General features: G+C 49.8%; 1 protein-coding gene across 2 annotated transcripts in view; it reads left to right on the top strand.

The window, feature by feature from the left end:
- The window catches only part of SGSM2 (small G protein signaling modulator 2), a 42,796-nt gene that overhangs the window by 7,846 nt on the left and 16,883 nt on the right, over positions 1-18,067 (top strand). For both annotated transcript variants that reach the window (XM_066263042.1, XM_066263041.1), the window contains exons 3-8: positions 15,690-15,852; positions 16,145-16,306; positions 16,581-16,648; positions 16,746-16,891; positions 17,227-17,361; positions 17,873-17,997. In XM_066263042.1, coding sequence (XP_066119139.1) covers positions 15,690-15,852; positions 16,145-16,306; positions 16,581-16,648; positions 16,746-16,891; positions 17,227-17,361; positions 17,873-17,997 — 799 coding nt within the window. The remainder of the gene's footprint in view (positions 1-15,689; positions 15,853-16,144; positions 16,307-16,580; positions 16,649-16,745; positions 16,892-17,226; positions 17,362-17,872; positions 17,998-18,067) is intronic.

The following is an 18,067-nucleotide window of genomic DNA, read 5'->3' as shown; positions in this document are numbered from 1 at the left end:
TCCCCCTCTCCTTCCTCTCTGTCTCTCTCTTCCCCTCCCGCAGCTGAGGCTCCATTGGAGCAAAGATGGCCCGGGCGCTGGAGATGGCTCCTTGGCCTCTGCCCCAGGCGCTAGAGTGGCTCTGGTCGCAACAGAGCGATGCCCCGGATGGGCAGAGTATCGCCCCCTGGTGGGCGTGCCGGGTGGATCCCGGTCGGGCACATGCGGGAGTCTGTCTGACTGCCTCTCCCCATTTCCAGCTTCAGAAAAATACAAAAAGAAAAAAGAAAAAAAAAAGAACCATTGCCCTAGATAATTTGGGTTTGGGAACCACTGTTCTGGTTTATCCTTACATTAACTTTGGGGAAGGGTTTGTGCTTTTTGGAGGCTTTCTGTGCCAAATCTAGTTTCTAACTGATCCCACCTGTGTTGCTTCAGCATCCCAAATCTCCAGGCACTTAATTGGATGGAAAACAACATGAGTGTAGGACATAAGGGAGAAAGTCAGTAATAAACCATCACTTCCCCCTCAATGTGAATACTTTTGCTTTACTGGGAGCAAGCCTATCTCTACACACAGGAGTTTTCTTGGATTTCCAGGGATTTAACCTTCCTTGCAACTCCCTTTCCAAAGGGACACAGAGCCATTTGCCATCTAAATGTTGTTTTATTTGGCTTCCAAGATTGGTATGAGAGGTTTATGGAAAGGAGGTCATTTCTGAGGGGAAGGAAAGAAAAGGGCCGAGCCTGACCAGGCGGTGGCGCAGTGGATAGAACATCTGACTGGGACGCAGAAGACCTAGGTTTGAAACCCTGAAGTCGCTGGCTTGAGTGCGGGCTCATCTGGTTTGAGCACAGCTCACCGGCTTGAGCCCAAGGTCGCTGGCTTGAGCAAGGGGTCTCTCAGTCTGCTGTAGCCCCCCCCCCCCCCCGGTCAAGGCACATATGAGAAAGCAATCAATGAACTACTAAGATGCCACAACAAAGAATTGATGCTTCTCTCTTCCTTCCTGTCTGTCCTGATCTATACCTCTTTCTGTCTCTCTCTTTGTTGTTGCCACACGTGTGTGCACGCGCACACACACACACAAAGAAAAGGGCCAGTAAGGAAGGGAAGACTTTTTCACAGTAGTATGGTGAGGCAGCTAGAGCTGCCCTTCCCGTCAGTCCAGCAATACTGTCCACAGATGCTGTTCTCCAGGGAGGGGAACAGCAGTAACAAGATGGATAGCTCCCCACAGAGGCTTACATTCTGTGGGGAGACAGACAGAAAACAAATACACATAAATACATCATGCAATAACAGGTATGAAAATTGCTATGAAGAAAAAGAAAGCAGAGAGATGTGGGAGGACAATCAGTGAGAAGCAGCCTGTGAGCAGAGCCTGAATGACAGACTGAGGATTCACACAGATCATGATGCTCTGCTTACTTCTGAAGTCATCTTGGACAATTTTCTTAACATCTGTCACCTCCAGTTTGCTCCTCTATAAACTAGGTGATGAGTCCCACTTCAAGGAATTTTTGTGGGGATTCAGATGATACATGTGAAGGTTCCTAGCATTGTAAAAGCTCAGAAAGTGCCTGCCTTAACTTCTCCTTTGGATGTTGAGGCTGAAGCTAGGTTTGCAGGATTTGAGTTGCCACCAACTCCCTCTTGGTTAAGCTGCCCCGGTTCTTTGAGATGAGGTAATGATTCCCAGGTTTACAAGGAGCGGTCTGATCTCACCTTTTCTTGGGTAGATCCTGTGCTAGGGGAAAAAGCATGCTAGTTTTGCAGTAAGTGGCTTTGAAGAACATTAGAACTCGACTCCTTTCTACTTGTGCTGTGTTTCCCTGCTGTCAGCCACTATCTGTCATTGACACCAGAAGTGCTCTGCTGGCAACCCAATTTTGCATAGTTTCATGCTAGGCTTTGTGTAGAGCACCTACAGCAAACATAGAAAACAAAATAAATTAATACAAACAGCTTGTGCGTGGGTGCCACATGTGGGTGGCTATGGGAGAGTGGGGGAAGAGAAGCAAGGAGAAAAGCTATTGGCATCTCACATTAGGGCACTTAAGGTGAGAAAAAAAAGATCAACTCTCTTCTGATCAGTCCGGAGGCCCCCAGGAACCAGTGGGGATTTTGCTTTTTTCTTTTGCCTGGAAGCTCAGGGCTCTCCAGCAGGCAGCGTGTCACCCTCAAAAAGAATGATTCTTCTCTTTCAATCAGTTTCAATTGCTGAAATAGAAAAATGGTTTACAAAGTAGACCCAAGTCTCCAGGGTTCTAAAGTCAGCCCCAGGAGCAGAAGGAAGCCTGTTCTGCTGGATCTCAGGAGGTGCCTTCGGTCCAAGAGTAGAAACTTAAATGTCTACAAGGTCAGATGAGACAGGTGGCAGAGGTGGGGGCGGGACTGGGCTGCACTGGATAGTGCTTGCCCTGTTTAAAGAGGGCAGTCTCTGTTATAAAGTAATCCAGTGAGTTACATAGAGACATCAAGGTAGGTTATAGAAGAAATTTTAGGAAGAGCTTTCTTATTAAGCTGGCGACATGCATGGGGCATCATCCCAAATCATGCAGTTCTGAATACAGTTCTGAGGCTGCTTTTTTTTTTTTTTTTTTTTTTTTTTTTTTCTGAAGCTGGAAACAGGGAGAGACAGTCAGACAGACTCCCGCATGCGCCCGACTGGGATCCACCCGGCACGCCCACCAGGGGCGACGCTCTGCCCACCAGGGGGCGATGCTCTGCTCATCCTGGGCGTCGCCATGTCGCGACCAGAGCCACTCTAGCGCCTGAGGCAGAGGCCACAGAGCCATCCTCAGCACCCGGGCCATCTTTTGCTCCAATGGAGCCTTGGCTGCGGGAGGGGAAGAGAGAGACAGAGAGGAAAGCGCGGCGGAGGGGTGGAGAAGCAAATGGGCGCTTCTCCTGTGTGCCCTGGCCGGGAATCGAACCCGGGTCCTCCGCACGCTAGGCCGACGCTCTACCGCTGAGCCAACCGGCCAGGGCTCTGAGGCTGCTTTTATAGACAAAATCACATACTGGTTGAGGGGAAAAGGAGGGGGAACATGGTACAAAAGTCATTAATCTTAACACAGTAGTGATAAATGTTTTACATACCTGGCAAAGACATTCCCAAACATTCTAGGATTTACAGCCTATCCCTGTAGCCACAATAGTAGGAAATGTTTAGTTTAGGATAAGGAGAGAAGCTAAATGAAGTTACTTTTGCTAAGAGTGTTGGAGTTAGCTTATTAGGAAATCTAAAGCTAGTCCCCACTTGCTTAGTTTACAGGTTTGCACATACAAAGAATTTCAAAATGATGATTATTAGAAAGCATATAAAATGTTACAGAATACAGGTTTTTCATGCAAGAGGGGGGGGCTCATGGTCCCTTTGTCTAGAAGTATACCTCACTCTTATGACTCCAGAATGGGAGGGTGAGTCAGGATTAGTGTAGGAATTTTAAATTAAGGTACGTAAACATTGTTTCCTAAAGGCTTTTAAGAAAGAAGAGGAAGGGGTTTTCAAATAGGTTCTATCTTCTTTGCTCTGTCTAGCAAGTGGTGTCTGTCCTTCCAGAGAACTATAAGAAGTAAATTATGACTAGCTGACTTTTGCCCCTGCAAGCTCTTCTTCTTGCATTCTTCTTGTTGTTTTTTCCCCCTCAGAAATGAGGGGTAAGGGGGGCTGACTCTTCCTTTTAAAATACTAATATTAACAATTTTGCAGTTCCTTGGCACCTTATCACACCTCCACTCAGTTCCTGCAGGGGTGCCAACCCAAGCTTGCCATGACCTTTGTTTTACTCTAAGACCCTGGTCGGCAAACTGCGGCTCGCAAGCCACTTGCAGCTTTTTGGCCCCTTGAGTGTTGCTCTTCCACAAAATACCACATGTGGGCACTACCTCGATAAGGAATGTACCTACCTATATAGTTTAAGTTTAAAAAAATTGGCTCTCAAAAGAAATTTCAATCATTGTACTGTTGATATTTGGCTCTGTTGACTAATGAGTTTGCTGACCACTGCGAGAATCCAGAAGTCTGGGATTTTATATGAAATTTCCCAGGGTTTTTTTTGTTGTTGTTTTTAATTTATTTTTTACAGAGACAGAGTGAGTCAGAGAGAGGGATAGACAGGGACAGACAGACAGGACCGGAGAGAGATGAGAAGCAATCAATCATTGCGCGTTGCAACACCTTAGTTGTTCATTGATTGCTTTCTCATATGTGCCTTGACCGCGGGCCTTCAGCAGACCGAGTAACCCCTTGCTGGAGCCAGTGACCTTGGGTTCAAGCTAGTGGGCTTTTCCTCAAACCAGATGAGCCTGCACTCAAGCTGGCGACCTCGGGGTCTTGAACCCGGATCCTCTGAATCCCAGTCTGACTGCTCTATCCACTGCGCCACCGCCTGGTCAGGCGAAATTTCCCAGTTTTTAAATGCTGATAACTAATTCCCTGTTTTAAAAAATTGTGTGGGCCGCACTAAAGGCATCTGCAAGGCTCTGCCAGTTTGCTGCCTCTGCCTTGGGTTTGGGGCACAGTCACTAAGGGGAACATTAGCAGGAGGGGCTGCCGACAGTATAAAGCTCAGTCAAGCTGGGGCATCCGAGACCCACTGAAAAAGGAGTCCTCACACTTTGGCAAAATTGGTACTCAGAGGTGAGGTAAATCTCAATCTGGGCTCAGCTAAGTTTAAAGCAGTGATTATCAAATCTTCCCCCTATCTGCAAGCCATTTGCATGCATCACATGGAATCATGATGGAATCGTGACTGGGGATTCTTGGGAGGAGGCCGAGGGAAGAATAGATACACACTGAGGGAAATCTCCACCCCTCTGGCTTTTTGGAGATTCTCATCTGCCAGTCTCCTTCCCCTCGGGAAAATGCTCAGCAATGCATTTTTAGTCTGAAGCAGATTTAGTCCTATACTGGGTCTTGCTGTTCTAGTTCTGTCCAGAACACTGTTTCGTTCTGGGAGAAGTGGGAGTGCAGAGAAGGTGCTGAGAGATTGGGAGCAGAGTGAAGACAGTGGAGGCTGGATTAACCGTGGAGCGACCACGTTCCCTAGGGCTTTGGGGAGTGTTGGGGCCCTGGGCCCCTTTGTTCTTGTCAGAGGAGGACCATGGAGTGACTGAGGAGGGCAGGGCCTGGGCAAGATGAGCTTCTCTGACCTTCCTTAGAATAGAGGCATTTGAACTGGAAACAGAACCTTCCTGGAGAGCCTTAGGAGTGGAACTGAAGAATCCTTGAATCAAGCAGGCCCTGGCCCTGGGAAAACTCAGGAAAGTTGCACCAGACCCCAGTTCCTTTCACCCTTAGGGGAGAGAGCCTCTCAGGACTGGCGAGGAATGTGCATTTGTTGTGCATTTGCTGTGGTTGTTCCTAAACCCGCCTGTCCAGGAACTGGTCAGGCCCCTGCAGGTAGAGACCCCACCCCATGAGGAATCTTTGCTGGCAAACCCCAGCTGGCAGGGAGGGGCTCTGTGTTCTGTTCTCTGACCACAAAGCATGGCTGCAGTGCTGCTCTGAGGCAGCCCCCTCTGAACCCCCAAACCAGAGGACCAGGACCTGGGTGACTGCTCCCTCCCGCTGCTGAAGGCTGTGGCTTGGCGAATAGGCCCAAACCTACCATTGTATGGTTTGTCATATCGTGTCACGTTTGCATTTTGTTTCATAATACGGTCTTCGAAACCTTAATGTAGACTTACTGTTGAATCAAAATAATGCTTTTTGTTTTCCCTGTGGCTTGTTGAACCCACAGGTGTAGGCAGATATCTCCTACCCCCTCTTCCCCTAGAGAGTAATAGGCTTTTAAATATTGCTTATGGGTAACTCAAGGTCAGGGTTAAACAGAAAATTGTCCCCCAAGTTTCACTTTGGAAGTCTGCATTTGTAATAATATTGGATGTGCTTAGAGAAGGCATACTCAGTTTAGACATCAGCCCATTAGTACTGTTTTCTCTGGACCTGCCTGCCCTTCTTCCAGGTCTAGGTGTTTGCCTCCATAGTACCTCAAATATATTGTGAGTTCAGTTTTAGTTTACTCACAAGTTATAATCTTTTTGCTGGGGGAGGGACTTGCCTTTAGTTTGTAAAAAATGCAACATCTGTGAAGTGTGATAAAGCAAAATTCAATAAAGTGAGGTGTGACTATACTTCTGTTTGCTCTATTCTGATTGGGTGCTGAGGTTGGATTTTAACCTTTGGTGGTAGAGCAGATTTACCAGGTCCACACAGAGGTTCCTGACCTGGCACCATTGATTCTCAGACTCATAAATGTCTCCTCTCCTCAGGAGGCATTTCAGGTAGGCCTAAAGCCAGACTTGGGCAGCAGTGCCCCCTCAGTCTCCAGTTTCCTGGCCCTCCCTGCCCATATCAAAAAGATCTGTCAACCTGAGGCTTGCTTTAGGCTGAGGATGAGCTGTAATGGGAGACAGGGGTGGAGTCTGTGGAGCCCGGAATGGTATCATGGCTTTATTAACCCACTCCCTGTTGCTAAGCAGCTGTCATTAGCCAGGAAGTTTGGCTGCAGTGAGTTCCTCTGGGGAATGGCGAGGAAATGCTAATGAACTGGGAGAGAAGCAGGTGCTGCAGAAGGATTGTGTCCCACCTGGGATACTGCAGCCCGAGATATTTCAGCACATTCTGAGATGCAGACTCCACGCAGTTTTTAGTCTGTCTCTTTTCAGTGCGAGGGATTCCTTCTCTCCTTCCCACCCACACTGAATGAACAGCTCATTTTTAGGATAGCTGGCTTCTGCCTTCTCTCCAGAAATGAATGAGTAGGAGAGAAGGCTCACTGGGGAACCAGCTCTCCTCACTGTTTTGGGGCATGGCTAAGGGAATATGGGGGGGTCTGTAGCTGAGGCTTTGGAGTCCAATAGACGCGGTTCACACCCTGACCTGGTCACTAAGTGTGTGTGCCCATTTTTCAGCAATTCTGAACTTCCCCCAGAAGTTTGATGTGAGGATTAAAGGAGCCATGCAGGTCAAGTGCACTGCTTGGAGCCATGTAGGCAGTAGGTGCTCAGTATTGTTGCTGTCATCCTCACCAGAGGCATTCACCTTGTCATTTTTTTAAAAATTTTATTTATTCATTTTAGAGAGGAGAGAGAAAGGGAGAGAGAGAGACAGAGAGGGAGAGAGGAGAGAGAGACAGAGAGAGAAGGTGGGGAGGAGCAGGAAGCATCAACTCCCATATGTGCCTTGACCAGGCAAGCCCAGGGTTTCGAACCGGCGACCTCAGCATTTCCAGGTCGGCGCTTTATCCACTGCGCCACCACAGGTCAGGCTCACCTTGTTCTTGAAAATGATTCTACAACCTTCCCCATGAAGCCTCCTAGAACCTTCTCCAGAATTCTATCTGGAAATCCATGTTTCTGGGAACTTAAAGCATCTGGACAGCCGATTTGAACTTGGAGGAACTCAATCAGGAAATAGGTATTATGTGCATGTTTTTAGAGAGTCATCTTTTAGATGACTCATCTTTTAGAGATACATACTGAAATACTTACAAACAAAAGTATATGATGTCTAGAATTTCCTTCTAAAAAGTAATCTTGGGAAAATCAAAAAAGTGGTTGGAGTTGATATAACAAACAAGAACAATCACGACTTGATCATTGCTTAGTTAGGGTGAAGGATACACAGGGTTTGTTTTATTGTCCTCTTTTGTATATGTTTGGAATTTTCCATAATGAAATGTTTTTGGTGTTTTTTTTTTAAAGAGGAAAGGGTGATGTGAGGATAGGGAGAAGGAAGAGATAGAGATAGTGCATATAGCCTGGCCTGTGGTGGCACAGTGGAGAGAATATTGACCTGGAACCCTCAGGCCACTGTCTGAAACTCTGGGCTTGCCTGGTCAAGGCACGTACAACAAGCAATCAATGAACAATTAAAAATGAAGCTACTCTGAGTTGATATTCCTTGTCCCCCCACCTCTGTAAAATCAATATATAAAATATTTATTTATCTTTTTAGTGTGTGTGTGTGTGTGTGAAAGAGAGGGAGGGAGGGAGGGAGGGAGGGAGGGAGGGAGGGAGGGAGGGAGGGAGGGAGAGAAAGAAAGAGAGAGAATGAGAGGGACAGACAAAAAAACTCCAGGACCAAAACCAGCCCCCGGTGGCTGGCTGCTCCAGCCAATGCTTTCCTCATTGGGGTTCTCTATGGCAACTACAGCTGAACTCCTTGTTGCATAGATAGCAGCTGGCGGAGGTGGGGGAGCAGAGAACACTTGCCACACTTGCCGCACCTGCTCCTCCCATTATGAACCCCTCCGGGCTCAGAGCCTTGCGCCCAGCCTTTATGTCATGCTGAGCTAACTCTGGGTGCTATGTCCCTAAATTTCAATCAATTGGCCTAGTTCCTTGAAGGTTATTCAACAAATCCCCCCCCATTACCAGTCTGGGCTTGTCCAGGCGCCTTGGCTCCTGAGCACAGCTTTAAACATAGCTTTTCACCTGCATAGGTGAAAGCCAGAGTTGTTTCTGAGCTTCCCTGGGCTGATGGAGGACCCTTCTCAACCACTGCCGTGCTTCCTGGGCAGCCTTAGCTTTTGTCCATCCGTGTGGAATCCCAAGTTTGTCCCAGCCCACTGAATAGTTTCTCTGGTCTCTGCCAGCTCAGCTGGACTGTGGCCTCCCTACGCAGAGCCCAGATGCTCCTGTGGGGATGGGAACCAGGCCAGTTGGGAGACCGTGCTTGCTGAGAGAGGTGGTAAAAGAATAGGTGCCCCTGGACAGACCCAGCCTTTCTGAGTGTTTTGAGTTTCGATTCACCTCCAGGTTGGAGAGAGTCTCTGGCATCATCTCATGATGGCATACTAGTATCTGACTTGGATGGTTGCCTACTCAATTATTATAATTATTATGTTGAGTTGGTAATATATTTACTTGGTTCAAAAATCAGAACTGTACAGCCTGACCGGGCGGTGGCGCAGTGGATAGAGCATTAGACTGGGATGCCGAGGACCCAGGTTCGAGACCCCAAGGTTGCCAGCTTGAGCACGGGCTCATCTGGTTTGAGCAAAAAGCTCACCAGCTTAGACCCAAGGTCTCTGGCTCGAGCAAGGAGTTACTTGGTCTGCTGAAGGCCTGCAGTCAAGGCACATATGGGAGAACAATCGATGAACAACTAGGGTGTCGCAATGCGAAACAAATAACTAATGATTGATGCTTCTCATCTCTCTTTCTGTTCCTGTCTGTCTGTCCCTGTCTATCCCTCTCTCTGACTCTCTCTCTCTGTCTCTATAAAAAAAAAAAATGAAAACTGTACAAAAGATAAGCAGTGGCCTGCTGTGGCACAGCGGGTAGAGCATCGACCTGGGACGCAGAAGACCCAGGTTTGAACCCCAAGGTCACCAGCATGAGCGCAGGGTCGCTGGCTTAAGCGTGGGATCATAGACATGACCCCATGGTCTCTGGCTGGAGCCCAAGGTCGCTGGCTTGAGCAAGGGGTCACCGGCTTGGCTGGAGCCCCCAGTCAAGGCACATAGGAGAAAGCAGTAAGTGAACAACTAAGGTCCCACAACTATGAGTTTATGCTTCTCATCTCTCTCCCTTCCTGTCTATCTGTCCTTGTCTGTCCCTCTCTCTGTATCTCTGTCTCTCTCCTGCTGAAAAAAAAAAAAAAAAGATATACTGTGAAAAATCTCACTCTTTTCCCTGCCCCCAATTCCTACACTGGTATCCAATACTGCTTTTGTTTCTTGTGTATTCTTCCAAAAAAAATTTTTTTAAGATATTTATTTATTCATTTGAGAGAGGAGAGAGACAGGGGGGAGGAACAGAAGCATCAACTCCCATATGTGCCTTGACCAGGCAAGGCCAGGGTTTTGAACCGGCGACCTCAGTATTCCAGGTCAACGCTTTATCCACTGCGCCACCACAGGTGAGGATTTTTTATACTAATAAAAAGATTGGCCTGACCAGGCGGTGGCACAGTGGATTGAGCATCGAACTGGGATGCGGAGGACCCAGGTTCAAAACCCCAAGGTCGCCGGCTTGAGTGGGGGCCACTCAGTCTTCTGTGGCCCCCTGGTCAGGGCACATGTGGAAAAGCAATCAATGAGCAACTAAGGTGCAGCAATGAAGAATTGATGCTTCTCATCTCTCTCCCTTCCTATCTGTCTGTCCTTATCTGTCCCTCTCTCTGTCTCTGTCACACACACACAAAAAAAGATCGTATTCTTTGTTTACCCCACCCTTTTTGTAATCAAGGTATGTCATCATACTGCTCTTCATCTTCTCTTGGAGACCTCTCCATTATTAGTTTCTAGAGAGCATCCTCATTCTTTTTCAAAGTTGCATAATATTCTCCTCTGTGAATGTATCGTATTTATTTAACCTGTTTTTTGTTGATGGACATGTGGATGGTTTTTAGCCTTTTGCTATTATAACTGCATAGATAACCTTGCAGTTAAGCCTGTAAACTAGATTCTTTGAAAAGGAGTTATGGGTCAGAGGTTATTTGCAATGTTGACAGGTCGTGCCACGTTGCCTCCATAGGGGTGGTTCAAATCAGCCCTCCCTCCAGCAAGGTATTAGAAGATTCAGGCCCTGGCTGGGTAGCTCAGTTGGTTAGCACATTGACTTAGTACACCAAGGCTGGAGTTCGAACCGCAGTTAGGGCACGTACAAGAATTAACCAGTTGATGCATAAGTAAGTGGAACAAAAAATTGATGTTTCTCTTTCTCTCTTTCCCTTCCTTTCTCTCTCTCTGAAATCAATAAATTTTAAAAATAAAATAAAAAACGATTCAGTAACTTCCCAAGTCTTTCCATCTCTATCTACTCCTTCATTCCAAATTGGACTCCTTGGAATGATTAAATCAGTGTGTAAGGGGTTTATGGAAAGGAGTCCTATCAGAGACCATCAGCACTGTGGTCTCCACCCAGTTTGTATTTGTTAACCCTTTATAGGCTTTAGGCACACATCAGAGGCTGATGAGGGAGAGTCACAGAGCTAGTCTGGGCCTGTAGTTCCTAGCCTTTCCCTGGGAAGATGGTGCCAGACCTTTCGGGGGAAAGGACATGTCCACAGCAAGGTGCTAGAGTTAAAATTAGTTCTGCTTCTGCCCAGAGTTGCAGTTCCTTGAGCCTTCCTGTCAGTGGAATAGGATGACAGAGTATGTACTCTGGGCTCATGTGGCACCATAACTCAGAAGGCCACCAGAAGGCTGGGGGCGGGGGGAGATAAGAGGATCACGCTTCAGTCATGTCTCTAATTTCTCCATTTTGATTCATTTGCCCAACTCTTTCCACCCAACTAATGACCAAAACCTATTGGTTTTTATTAGACTGAGCTTTTCCCATATGAAATAAGCTGAATGATGTCAGGGCCATCTCACCTCTGTTCTAGTGCATCCAGAGTGGCTGTAGGTGGTACCTGGACACACTGGGACAGGGGCTCTGAAGCCCCTGGGTGACCAGTACCCAGACAGTTCAGTTAGAGGGGGTTGGGTTCTGCTCGGTGGGTGCTTAAGCTGTGGTGGGTGTCTCCTGCTGCAGCCCTCCACCCTGGGGATGAGTCATGGTGGCAGTCTGGGGCAAAAAGAGGAGTAAGGCGCTGCGCTCTCCTGCTTAGTGCTCTGAGCCTTCAATCAGGAGGGGGAGAGAGGCAAGGGCCTTTGTGCAGACTTCTCCCTGGGGAAGCCTACATACAGCACTGGGTATGGTGCTTACCGTATATATATATATATTTTTTTTTTAATTTTTATTTTATTCATTTTAGAGAGGAGAGAGAGAGGGAGAGAGACAGAGGGGGGGGGGGGAGGAGCAGGAAGCATCAACTCCCATATGTGCCTTGACCAGGCAAGCCCAGGGTTTCGAACCGGCAACCTCAGCATTTCCAGGTCAACACTTTATCCACTGTGCCACCACAGGTCAGGCGCTTACCGTATATTAAAGAGAGAGAGAGAGACTTTATATTTGCATCTCTGAGTTTTGAATGTCTGTGTTTCTGCTCAACCTAAAAACCTTGTAGAGTAAGGGTTCTTAAACTTTTTGGGGTCGGGTACCTCTTTTAGAAGGTAAAAGCCTTCACCTTAAGGATGCTGGAGCACAGGAACCATTTTACACACACTTTCAGGGGGTCCCTGAAGCCTCAGGAGCCCATCCACAAGCCCTTTTAGCATAAGAGTTCTTACTTATCATTCGTGTTATTATTGTATTATTCCTTTGCCTCCATTCACAGCATGTGCTGATTCTCTGTGGAGACAACCCTGTGGGAATGCGGAAGGACAGGGCAGATTGAACAATCGCTGGCCAAGGAGCCCATGGAACTGGGATCGGAATACCTAGTGCAGAGGGTGGTTTACTTTGCTTGAAAAGTAGAGGGATGAGAGGGGTTTCTTCTTTCCCAGACATCACCTGGGCACCTTCCCTGGTTTTCGCAGAAGGAATTTAGGGGCCATGGGGTGAGCAGGGGGGCCTGGGCATGATATTTGGGCTTCTCTCAATATCCCTGTTTGGAGTGATTGCTGAGGAATGCCTTCGCTCACCTCAGAGAACCCTGCTGCCTGTGCTCAGAGGCTGCCTAGGAAGGAGGGTGAGGCCAAGCAGGATGGGGGTGCCATTCCCAGGCTCTCCAGCCTGGCTGCATTCAGTCTCCTGAGAAGGTGGGAAGGTTAATGACTCATTATCCCAGCCATTAGTCACACCATCAAGGCACTTGATTCCCTGGGGGATGGGACGATGCCACCTGCTGCTACTCTGACCTGTTCAGTGCTGCTTCTCTCTGCTGTGGACCTGGAGTGCAACCTTAGAAAATAATCACCACCTTCCTACAGGTGTGGACTTGTAGCTGCAGTGGCCTCAGGATCAAGAGACAAAAAGGGTCTCTCTCCTGTACAGCCCAGAGCCACACAAGACCTCCTGGGACCAAGGGGACTAGCTATGGAAAGGAGAATGTGGGCACTTACGCAAAGATTCAGCCACATGCCCCATACACACATCAGACGTATAGGTAGATCTATGTGTTTGCGCATGTGGACACAGGTGTATGAACACGTGGGAAGGAAAGGCTTGTAAAATAAGTCCTCCGAGGCCTGAGCAGGGAGGAGCTCTAGCAGGAACCCTCAGGAGAGGGAGGGGTCCTACCTTGTTTCCCCTCCTCTGAGATGCTCTCCCTGAGTTGGTGGGCCTCCAGGGCCTCTCCAAATTTTTTACTTAAGTACAAGAGAGGGCCAAACAAAACTCATGTATAGAACAGCAAAGACTGCCATCAGTTACTGTAAATGAAAGCAAAAAACAGCTGAGAACCTCTATTTTCAGCAATTATGTCCTAAGTCTGGGTTTCTTTTTCTTTCTTTCTTTCTTTCTTTCTTTCTTTCTTTCTTTCTTTCTTTCTTTCTTTCTCTCTTTCTTTTTTTTTTTTTTTTTAATTTATTGACTTTAGAGAGAGAGGGAAAGAGGTGGGGGGAGGAGCAGAAAGCATCAACTCATTGTAGTTGCTTCTCCTATGTGCCTTCACTGGGCAAGCCCAGGGTTTCAAACTGGCGACCTCAGCATTCCAGGTCAAGGCTTTATCCACTGCGCCACCGCAGACCAGGCAAGTCTGGGTTTCAGGTTCTTTTTTTTTTTTTTTAAGATTTGTATTCATTTTAGAGGGGAGATAGAGACAGAGAGACAGAAGGGAGAGAAAAGGGGGAGGAGCAGGAAGCATCAACTCCCATATGTGCCTTAACCAGGCAAGCCCAAGGTTTCAAACCAGCAGCCTCAGCATTCCAGGTTGAGGCTTTATCCACTGCGCCACCACAGGGCAGGCTGGGTTTCAAATTCTAATAACACTAGTCACAATAAATAATGGGCATTTTTTTCCTCTGTTTCTAAGAGAACAGCATCTCCACTCACCTCTGAGGCAGCTGGTGACCCTGTCTCCAATGCATCCTCCCCTCTCCCTGCTGGGGAGGGGGCTTGTGGAATCCTAACCCTTACACGTTAGCTGTAAGACAGAAAGGGGTGAGAAGTCAGGAACCAACAGGGACTAAGTGCCCCCTGCATTGAAGACCCTGTGCAAGAGATTTTACATACTTCATCTTCATCTCATGTAACACTTCATACCAGTCCTTAGAAGCAGTCCTGCCCGGCTGGATAGCTCGGCTGGTTAGAGTGTTGTCCCTCCCAAAGCGTGGAGATGGCCGGTTCAATCCCAAGTCATGGCACATTCTAGGACAGATCGATGTTCCTGTCTTTCTCTAAAATCAATAAAATAAACATTTAGCCCTGGCCGGTTGGCTCAGCGGTAGAGCGTCGGCCTGGTGTGCGGGGGACCCGGGTTCGATTCCCGGCCAGGGCACATAGGAGAAGCACCCATTTGCTTCTCCACCCCACCCCCCCTCCTTCTTCTCTGTCTCTCTCTTCCCCTCCCGCAGCCAAGGCTCCATTGGAGCAAAGATGGCCCGGACGCTGGAGATGGCTCCTTGGCCTCTGCCCCAGGCGCTAGAGTGGCTCTGGTTGCGGCAGAGCGACCCCCCAGAGGGGCAGAGCATCGCCCCCTGGTGGGCAGAGCATGGCCCCTGGTGGGCGTGCCGGGTGGATCCCGGTCGGGCGCATGCGGGAGTCTGTCTGACTGTCTCTCCCCGTTTCCGGCTTCAGAAAAAAAAATAATAATAATAAATAAATAAATAAAATAAACATTTAAAAAAGAAAAGTAGTCCACATTTCATAGATGATAAAATGGAAGCTCAGAGCATGAAGTCACTTATACAAGTTTCCCAGACACGGTACAAGTGGCCGCAACAGCTTCAGACCCTGTTAGGCTCACTCCCTGCTTCCAGCACAGCACTGTTTTCAAGCCTTATGAAAAGGGCACCTGTGAAGCAAAGGGAGCAACTTCTACCTGCCTCTTCCTCCCCTCTGGTCACGCCTGGAGAAGGTCAACAGGACCTCAGGCCAAGGGTTGGGGCCCTGGCTCCTTCTGCCCCTGTGTGTCTGATCAAATCCCTTCCCTGTTCTGGGCTTTTCGCTCTTTGCTTGTAAAACAGTTAGCTTGGCCTCAGGAATGGCCAAGCCCCTTCTTCCTCCCCATATACACACACTAGCGTTTTTAGATTCTATACTTCCCCATTCTGCACCACCAAGCCCTTCTTTCCTTCCTGTGGAGTCTGTCTGCAGGAAGCAGTATCCAGACAGAAAGAGGAAGCCTAACTGCTAAAAAGCATGAATGAATGAAAGGAAGCTCTCCCTGCATGGGAAATAGAAATCCCTCACTCTCGGCTGCTGGGCTCATCAATAATTCAGGGCCCGCTGTCGGGTCTGATCTCTGCAATGGCTTCATCAATATTTCAGCTCCTTCTTCAGAACCCGTTTCTTAGCAACCATATCATCCATGCTCTCCAGGAGGGCTGCTGGGCTGTATGCTCCCTGCATCCCCAGTCTTGTAAGTGGTCAGGGGATGGAGCCACCCTTGCCAACGGGAACTGGTAACTTTGGTCCTCACTGCCCCAGGGGCAGTCGCACACCAGGTGAGGGAGAGGGACCCCGTGGCATGTTAAAGTCCCCACAGGTTCATTCAGGACAGGGGCAGATGGACAGGGAGGGGAATTTTGGAAGGAGGTCAGTGTATATCTTTCCAGCCTCCCTAAAACTGACATCCCACCTCCTAGTCATAGCATGGGGTCGGTCTACCCTTGCCCCTCTGCCCTCCCCAGGTATGGGGAAGAGGGGTGTTCTCTCTTCTTCCCCTTGCCCAGGCTCAGGTGCTGGTTCCCTTGTGGCCCAGGTGTGGTGGAGGCTTGCCTCCTACATCAGCTGAGACGCCGTGCCGCCGGATTCCTGCGCAGTGACAAGGTGGCAGCTCTGTTCACCAAGGTGGGGAAGACGTGCCCAGTAGCTGGGGAGATTTGCCACAAGGTACAGGAGCTACAGCAACAGGTAGAGGGCAGGTGAGCCCTGGGCCCGCACCTCCCACCCCCCCTTCTGCTCTTACCATTTGGTATTTGCTACTTCCCAGGTTGGCTTCTTGGGCTCGTTTCCTGCAGGTTCTCTCAGGACCAGCCTAAGGGTGGGCATTGGCCCCTTTTGGACACAAGGCCCTAAACCCATAGCCTTCAGCAGCCCCACCCTAGTCAGTCTTCTGGGTTCTTGTCTTATGGCACCAAACTTCACTCCCAGTGCCACTAGTCTGGGGCTTAGCCCTGGGCTCTTGCACTCCTAAAGCCCACACCCTCTTTGCAGGAAACCCTCAGTGGGTAACCAGGAGGCCCTGCAGAGACAGGGCTCTGCCAGCGGGAAGGCCCCAGCCCTCAGTCCTCAGGCCTTGAAACACATATGGGTACGCACAGCGCTCATCGAGAAGATGCTGGACAGGGTCGTGCAGTACCTGGTGGAGAACTGCAGGTGAATGCCCTCCCCGGGGCCCGCCTCCGGAACATGCCTTCAGCCTCTCCCCTCGGCATGCTCGGCTGTCCACCGCAGTCTGTAGGCATGCCCCATCCACCCTGTAGCACCTCGAAAGCATAGACCACACCAGGCACCCTACACAGCTCAGTTCTCACGGGCTTATTTCTTCTTGGTGACTGACATGAATGTGGTCTCTGTGGGGACATCTCTACTTGGTGAGTTTGCCTAGGAATGAGTGTGGGAGCCACCTGTCTGTCTCTCCCACTGGCAGCAAGTACTACGAGAAGGAGGCGTTACTGGCAGACCCTGTATTTGGCCCCATCTTGGCCTCTCTTCTAGGTGAGCCAGAGAGCAGAGAGGCCCATTCTGGGCCAGCGGGGGCCGAGGGGTAGGTGCTGAGGGGGCATCATCTGAGCGGCTGTCTCTGTCTCCACAGTGGGACCCTGTGCCTTGGAGTACACCAAGCTCAAGACAGCTGATCACTACTGGACCGATCCTTCTGCTGATGAACTGGTCCAGAGGCACCGTATACGGGGACCCCCTAATCGCCAGGACTCCCCTGTGAAGCGCCCAGCCCTAGGAGTAGGCATCCCTCTCCCCACTGCTTGTGCCCGTCCCAGTTATGCCTGTAGGTCTGTAGGGAGGGGCAGCCGGCCTCTATGCTCCTCACAGAGGCAGGCTGGGCCTTGGTGATGCCCTGAGGTAGTGGCCACCGCAGAAGAGCCCTTTCCTCACACTGGCGCTTAATGCCAGGAGCACACTGGTTCATGGCTGGAAAGCAGAGGGTGTCTGGGAGCAAAGTGGGGGCAGGAAGGACTCCCGGGGTCAGCTAGAAAGGGTCTGCTGCATGGAAGCTCATGTCCTCAACCTTTAAGGCTGGCTTCTCAGGGCTGGGGCTGAGCTGGGGCTTTGTGCAGATCCGGAAGCGGCACTCGAGCAGCAGCACATCGGAGGACAGGCTCACTGCCTGCGCCCGCGAGTACGTGGAGTCCCTGCACCAGAACTCCAGGACACGGCTGCTCTATGGCAAGAACAACGTGCTGGTGCAGCCGGTAGGAAAGCCTAGTGCTCACCCCTCATCTCCCTCCTCCCAGGGCCCCAGGACTGGAACCTTCCAGCCACATTCTTCCCTTTCTTAGGGGCTTGGCCAGAGAGAGAAGGGAGAATGGCCTCAGCCCCACTTCACTGTTTCATGCCCAGTCTTGATCCGGTAGAAGCCAGAAATGACATCTGCTCTGGCTGAGAACCAGGCCATCCAGGGATAGGGATGGCAGCCAGCAGGCAGGGTGAACACCCAGCTTGTAAATGGCTGGCCCAGGACACACCTGGCACCAGGAGGCTGAAAGGGCAGATCCAGTGGCACAAGGCAAGCGAGGAAGAAGATATGCCCACATCTGCGTGTGGCTCGCGTTCTGCCCTACTTCCTCCTGGCCCCCATCCCAGGGTCCCGTGGTTGGGCTAGCTTGGCCTCCCGCACTCCCACCTGGACCTCATTTTCTGTAGGCCATCACTGGGAGCCTCAGTCCCTCATCATCTGTCTTCTGGTGTGTCTCCTCCCTGTAGAAGGAGGACATGGAGGCTGTTCCTGGCTACCTCTCCCTGCACCAGTCTGCAGAGAGCCTGACTCTGAAGTGGACTCCTAACCAGCTCATGAACGGGACTCTGGGGGACTCCGAGCTGGAAAAGAGGTGGGGGCTTTGGGACGCACTCCCAGGAGCAATGGAAGGCCTATAGGGCTTGCCACCAGGCAAGGTGATG

This window comes from Saccopteryx bilineata, chromosome 2, assembly GCF_036850765.1.
Source record: "Saccopteryx bilineata isolate mSacBil1 chromosome 2, mSacBil1_pri_phased_curated, whole genome shotgun sequence".
Taxonomy (NCBI): Eukaryota; Metazoa; Chordata; class Mammalia; order Chiroptera; family Emballonuridae; genus Saccopteryx; species Saccopteryx bilineata.
This window is presented reverse-complemented; position numbering and strand designations above follow the sequence as displayed.